The sequence below is a fragment of the Electrophorus electricus genome, chromosome 3 (assembly GCF_013358815.1).
Source record: "Electrophorus electricus isolate fEleEle1 chromosome 3, fEleEle1.pri, whole genome shotgun sequence".
NCBI classification, from domain to species: domain Eukaryota; kingdom Metazoa; phylum Chordata; class Actinopteri; order Gymnotiformes; family Gymnotidae; genus Electrophorus; species Electrophorus electricus.
The window spans coordinates 31322400-31330182 of record NC_049537.1 but is presented as its reverse complement, the minus strand read 5'-3'; the positions used below and the strand labels follow the sequence as shown (position 1 = coordinate 31330182).

Genomic DNA, 7783 nt, shown 5'->3' with positions numbered 1-7783 from the left:
ACTAATCCCTGAGATGTGGCTACTTCTGCTATCTCAGGACTAATCCCTGAGATGTGGCTACTTCTGCTATCTCAGGACGAATCCCTGAGATGTGTCTACTTCTGCTATCTCAGGACGAATCCCTGAGATGTGTCTACTTCTGCTATCTCAGGACGAATCCCTGAGATGTGTCTACTGCTGCTATCTCCCACTGTGCTCGTTCATTTGTATTTGCTATGAAGAATAAAGACACTCCAAATGTGCACTCATGTCTCACTCCAAAAGTGCACTCGTGCCTCACTCCATACATGCACTCGCATCTCACTCCAAACATGCACTTGCACCTCACTCCAAACATGCACTCACATCTCACTCCAAACCTGCACTCGCATCTCACTCCAAACGTGTACTCACATCTCACTCCAAATGTGCACTCATGTCTCACTCCAAACATGCACTCCCTGCCCTCGGCACAGTAGGAAAAGTTTGTGAACTCTTGGAATGATGAAGATACCTACGTGACTGACTCCTAAAACAGTCTGATCTTCAATGAAGGCACAAAAAAAGTATTTATCAAACATTTCACATTCACATTTATGACATTTAGTTGACAACAATAGTTTACAGCACCATATTGTTACTGAATGGATGAATGAAACAATCGAAGTTAATAGTGCATCATAACCTGATGGGAGTCAGGGGTTCAGCTCAGTGACGCCCTCCTCACAGACGCGTGTGGAGCGTGGTGAACGCTTGCACATCTGCAGACCCGTGGCAACATGTCTGAGGGCAGAAGGTGTGCAGGCAACTCCACCACCCATGCCGCGAGACTGACAGAAAGTGCAGAGAATACAGAGTCTACGAGGAGGCTGTCGGGGCATGCTCTTCCACAGTGCAGATGGCCTCGTTGCACGGAAGATTGTGGTGAGGACCCAGGCGGGGCATTAGATCAGCACGGAGCTCACCGCAAAACCTCCAAAGCTGGGGGCCCTCGTTAGGTGCTGTGTCTGCACCTGCCTGCCTGGGGAGGAGAGGTGTTAGTGTGTCATGCTGTTTTTCATAATATTTTTAGTGGGCTGAAAGGAAACGATTACCATGTCCATGTCTTGTGAATGAAATTATTTAAGGATTAGTTATGGAGTTCACAGGCTCAAGGCCATCAAAGGCAAGGTTTATGGGAGGTTTCCAGAGGATGTGGCATAGGTGCATGTCAACAGAATTAAACAGTGCATAGTTTCTGGACAAGAACTGGACAAACCTTTACCCGAGGGTGCATAAATATGCCTTAATAAGACATTAAGCCTAAAGGGAAAAGTAAGCATGTTTTATATGTGCAATACTTGAATCTACAGTTTAAAGGTTAGAATTCCATCTTCAGTTTACTGCACTGATCCTGAAGCATCACTCCAGCAGACACCTCACACACTGAGACACCAGACACGCTGAGACACCACACACGCTGAGACACCTCACACGCTGAGACACCACACACGCTGAGACGCCTCACACACTGAGACACCACACACACTTAGACACCTCACACACTTAGACACCACACACGCTGAGACACCACACATGCTGAGACACCTCACACGCTGAGACGCCTCACACACTGAGACACCACACACACTTAGACGCCTCACACACTGAGACACCTCACACACTTAGACACCTCACACACTGAGACACCACACACGCTGAGACACCACACAAGCTGAGACGCCTCACACACTGAGACACCACACACACTGAGACACCACACACGCTGAGACGCCTCACACACTGAGACACCACACACACTGAGACACCACACACGCTGAGACACCTCACACGCTGAGACACCACACACGCTGAGACGCCTCACACACTGAGACACCACACACACTTAGACACCTCACACACTTAGACACCTCAGACACTGAGACACCACACATGCTGAGACGTCACACACACTGAGACACCACACACGCTAAAACGCCTCACACACTGAGACCCCAAACAGACTGAGACACCACACACACCGAGATACCCCTTGTCTGGCCTGCAGTCATGACATCTGACCCCTCAGGTACAGGGACAGATGTCACCAAGAAAGGCCCACCTTGAAAAGCTTGGTGTGTTTTTGATGTTTTTATTTCAGAAATACAAGTAAAATAAAGAAGATCTCTCCTTAAAGGTCATATTGACCTTCAACACTCGATAAAAAAAATGTCAAACATTTGTTTTAGTGTGTACATGTTGTATTTACAGTTGATATTTGTTACAGTTACATTTCCTATAATACTATAATACTAGTTGGAATTACGAGTAAATTTGTTATAGAACTGCTTTTGGAAACCTGTTAGGTTGATGTCTGCTAAATACTGCAGCATGAACAGGATTTATTAAAGGGCTTGACAGGAACTGTGGTGGTTACACATCTCTGTCACTACAACTACAGATTTATCGCTGTTTTTGTGTTCTTGAGCATGACCTGCTCTGTTTTCTGTAATGTTCACTACATTATTTAGAGTAAGCTAGACAGATAGGCATATGGACTGTCAGAATAACAGAGAGATGATAGATAGATAGATAGATAGATAGATAGATAGATAGATAGATAGATAGATAGATAGATAGATAGATAGATAGATAGATAGATAGATAGATAGATAGATAGATAGATAGATAGATAGATAGATAGAAAGAAGTCAGTCAGTAAAGGCCAATGTGGGTGTTTACTGATGAGGTCACACTATAGAGGACTAACACTGATGAGGTCACACTATAGAGGACTAACACTGATGAGGTCACACTATAGAGCACTAACACTGATGAGGTCACACTATAGAGGACTAACACTGATGAGGTCACACTATAGAGCACTAACACTGATGAGGTCACACTATAGAGGACCAACACTGATGAGGTCACACTATAGAGGACCAACACTGATGAGATCACACTATAGATGTGCTACATGTTATACCTGTGCAGGACTAACACTGATGAGGTCACACTATAGAGGACTAACACTGATGAGGTCACACTATAGAGCACTAACACTGATGAGGTCACACTATAGAGGACTAACACTGATGAGGTCACACTATAGAGCACTAACACTGATGAGGTCACACTATAGAGGACCAACACTGATGAGATCACACTATAGATGTGCTACATGTTATACCTGTGCAGGACTAACACTGATGAGGTCACACTATAGAGGACTAACACTGATGAGGTCACATTATGAAGTGTAAATATACTCTCACTGACATCATTCCCATTTGTAAACAGAATAGGTTTATATTAAAAAGAACTGAATCCAAATCAGTGATTTAGAATTCCACTAGTGACCTGGCTACTGCAGGGTGGACTGGTTATTTCCACACACAGTACAGTGATTGGCCTGAACACATTACCACTGCAGTTCAACTCAATCTGGTTCAAACGGTTGAAAACGTTTCACTTTTAAAAGACTTGATCGAAGTTCCCACTGTTGGCCCCTGAGCAAGGCCCTTAACCCTCAATTGCTCAAGTTGTACTCAGTCATAATTGTAAGTTGCTTTGGATAAAAGCATCAGCTAAATGCTGTAAATGTAAATGTAAATGTAAATGATCAAACACTGTTGAATGTTTTCCAGGTTTCTCAAATTTCAGAACAACCTTTATTTCATGTTCTTAAAAGCAGAAACTGATCATAACCCGAGGAACGATATTTTCCAACTTATTTCAGACAACTTCTCTGATATCTGACTATTAATATAAGACACTGGTCAACTGAACCAATGATTTTGCACACATTATGTTCAAAAGGTTTTGTCAAAAGCATGAAAACATACATAAACACTAGATATTTGATATTACATCTTTGTCATTATAATAATTTTAGAATAAATATGAATGGTGCAATAATTAGGCTTTGTTATGAGTTTGTGTTTTGAGCCATTCGAGTACCTATAGTCATATAGTCAAATAATTTTTTAATGAATAAAACAGACTTAATTTAGCTCTAAAAAGATTTGTTTATATGTCAACAGCTTCCAGAAATAAATTAGTACTACAAAAAGATAAAGAATAAGCCCTCCATTTCATTATCTGAGGAGTAATGTGGTTTATTCTCCCTCTATCCCTGCGCCTAGACCCATTCCTCCCCCCGGCCCATGCTGTCCTCGGCAGCCCCCGCCCTGGGCTTCTCCGGCAGCAGTCCGTACCCACCGAGGAAAGCCTCCACGTCCGCAGCCAAGAACTCCTCACCGAAGTGCTGCGTGACGGCCAGGAGGCTCACCAGCATCTCCCCGGCTTTGTACACCAGCACTGCGGGCAGGACGTCGTCTGGGAAGCGCTCCGCGGCTCCCGAGGTGGCCGCGTCGATGCGGCAAAAGTGGACAGTGGGGTAGTCAGCTGCCAGGCAGTCCAGGCAAGCGCTGAGCGCCCGGCATCCCTCCACGCACTCCCTGTAGACGAGCACCACCAGCAGAGTTAGCCGGTGCTCCCTCTCCAGCGTAGACAGGAAGGCCTGGCTGCTGCTCAGCTCCTGCACGCTCCCGAACCTCGGGCCCAGACTCAGCCGCTCACGCATCTCCCGCATTCTGCGCTCGCGGTACTGACTCAGGGACCTGTCGTCATCCTCTGTCAGACGCTCACACTCTGGCGCGCTCATCTGTAAGAGTAAAATTGATCAGGAACGGCACTGTTTGTAAAATAAAAGGAATAGCATAGGGGCTTTGTGGTTGTGCATTGTATTTGGAAATCAATAAAGTTCCAAGTAATTTCTAAAGATTTCTATAATTAATTAGGCTTTCAAAGGTAACAAAGAAAATCAGAGCCAAATCTTGTCGGCCTCTGAGTGGTGTGCTAGGAGAAAGTGGAAGGTCCACCTCGCACTCGAGGGTGCGGAGAGAATCATCTCTGGGTTTGTGCGCAGACGACATCTGTTTGAGGAGTTCCCGCTTGCTAGGAGGTAAAGATCCCTGATCCACACTCTCCATTTTAAACCTCCACCAGTCGTTAATCACCCCCTTAGGACCTGGAGGCAGTTGGGAGATTAGACACAAATGCACAAATCAACACCAGCCCTGCCTGTCCTGTCGCTCCAGCTTCAGCCGTGACTTATACTGGGAGACCAGTCATATGGGGAATATGACCAGCAGGGAATATGGGAGTTGCTAGATTCATTTCTAGGATCAGGATTTAAAAAGGCATTTTAATTCAGGCTGGTAATTGAAGTGTGTTTATAAAACAGTTCCTCTCCTCTCTCTAAAACAGCTTTTTAGGTGTGAGGGTGGCATTGGTTTCTTTGATAATATGGATGTCTTCAATCTGCCCATGCCAATTTTTCTTATCAGGCATTTAGTTACTGATATGTTCAATAATTATTCCCTTTGAAACACCATGAACCATAAAGTGCGCAGGAGGGATACGAGATGGCCCCTGGTGCCATATCCTTCCACAGATTCTCTCTCATTGAATCGACTTTCCCAGGCCATTGCGGGTGTCATTTGTTCAGCTGGACGAATGGCATGCTTACCTGTGTTAGTAACAGTTCCTTCCTCCTTATAGAACTCTCTGCCAGACATCGCTAGCCTGTGTGAACACACAGAATAAATCAGTCCAAAACTCCAGGAGATATTTCATAAACGTACCACTGACCAGAGATTCATGAACATTTTTGTGTGGCTGGCCAACTGAGCAAATCAATAATGCATATTACTTTTCATTACCTTAGCCTACAGTAAATGTTTACCAATAAAGTAGTTCTCTCCTAACAAAAACAGCAGCAGCTCTTAGAAGACATTTAACTGAACAATAAAAATGTTCAGCCTGATCATTTGATTCCATTCACCTTTACGGTTACTGTGCAAAGTAAAAACCTCTAACCTCTACTAAGAAGTGCAGATGGCAAATGTAGATGCCGGTAGTGCAAACAGGAAGGGTGTGACAGCCAGTGACCTGCACAGTGCACAGCACAGTGAACCAGTGCTGCATGGGATACATGAGATGATAGAAACGCCAAATCAGTGGACTGGACACTCAGGAACTGCACATACTGTTGTACTCATAAATGTGTCACTCTGGATAAGGGAGTCTGTCCAATGCCATGAGTGTACGTATAACTGGAGATGAATGAATGACCAGTGATGGATGTGAATGAAATATCTACAATTAATTAGATGTGCAAGGAATATTCAAGGGGGAGGGTTGGGACTCAGGGATTGGCTGATGGGGGAAGGTTAGTGCTCAGGGATTGGCTAAATGAGGAATGTACGTGCACAGGGATTGGCTGAAGGAGGAAGATTGGTGGTCAGGGATTGGCTGAAGGGGGAAGGTTAGCACTCAGGGATTGGCTAAATGGAGAAGGTTAGTGCTCAGGGATTGGCTAAATGCAGAAGGTACTAGTAAGTAAATTGCAGAGGCTCCTGTAGTGCTTTCTGAATGAAAGAGGATACCTTAGTCCCTCAGTCCCTAAACCAGAACAAAGGCTGAACTGTTGCTGGAGGGAGAAATCTTACTACACTTTAACAAGCTTTACTCAGGGCTTCACACATTTAATAAGTGTAGGGTATTTGTGGAGCAGAAATAGTGAAACTTGATCGGCTTGGCCAGGCTAAGTGATGGCAGTAGTTTTATAAGTGTAGTAACATCAGTGTAAACAAAATCTAAGATGTTATCTCCTCTCATGCGAGATGGACAGTTCTTAAATTGATTAAAATCACTAGCAACAATGGAGGCACCATCCAAATGCACTTGTGGTTTGCTAACAGAAGTACCATGGTAATTCTTAGCTAGCTTAACGTTAACACTAGGAACAACATACTCTGTAGATATTATGGTGCATGTAAATTCACACGGGCTAATAGACATGTCTGAACTTAGTACTGAAGACTCAAGGACAGCAGAGCAGCTGTGATGTTCATGCACTAATGTGATGTGATGGCACAGCACATATAATAATACTGTAATAATACTGATCCAGAAGAGTGCACTGTGATGACTTTCCCTTACAGACAGACTGCTGCTCTTTGGTAATTAGGCTGAGTTGGTGTTAGAAGATTAATCCCTGATCCGATCTGCTAGATGACTTAGCACAGGTGGTGACATTATTTTGATGTCAAGGATCTGATAACTCCAGAAAGGACAGAATTTCGTAGGACACAGCAGCACTGATGTTTTAAAAAGCCTTGTGTTATGAAGCAGATCTGCAAACTGTTTTATGAAGTTGGGTCTGATTACCAGCCCTCTTCTGTAATCATGTTTTTATTATCAAATATTTTTAATATTTTTAATGGTCAAATTCAGCTTCCCAGAAGTGCCAATTGTCCATGCGTAAAAATATGGTTAGTTCCACTTCAAAAAAGCAAAAACATAGCAGGTGCCATGTCATCATTATCTGTTATTTGGTCTTCGTGTCTTAGTGCCTCCATAACTTTCATTCTGAACAATTCCTTCCAATGTTGATAAGACTGAATGTCAACAAGACAAAGGAAATCATTATCGACTTCAGGAGGAAGCACATGGTACGTACTCCACTAATAATCCATGGTGCTGCCGTAGAGTTAGTGAGAAGCATCAAGTTTCTAGGGATGCACATTACAGATGATCTGACATGGACTACACACACCACCTCCCTCATCAAAAAGGCACAGCAGCACCTTCACTTCCTGCGAAGGATGAGGAAACCAAACCTTCCATCTCCTTCCTCACGATGTTCTATAGAGGCACCATAGAGAGCGTTCTGACCAGCAGCCTCCCAGTCTGGTATGGCAGCTGCACCGCCTCAGAGCAGAAATCTCTCCAGAGAGTGGTGAGGACAGCATAG

At 44.1% G+C, this 7783-nt stretch overlaps 1 protein-coding gene across 1 annotated transcript; it reads right to left on the bottom strand.

Annotated features, from left to right (window-relative positions):
• Positions 1-4102: 4102 nt before the first annotated feature.
• pdcb (phosducin b) lies at positions 4103-5543 on the bottom strand. The gene is made up of 3 exons (XM_027022466.2): positions 5495-5543; positions 4845-4993; positions 4103-4627 (listed from the first exon to the last, which is right to left on the bottom strand). The coding sequence occupies exons 1-3, from the start codon at positions 5541-5543 to the stop codon at positions 4103-4105; spliced, it is 723 nt and encodes a 240-aa protein (XP_026878267.2).
• Between the last annotated feature and the right edge of the window lie 2240 nt (positions 5544-7783).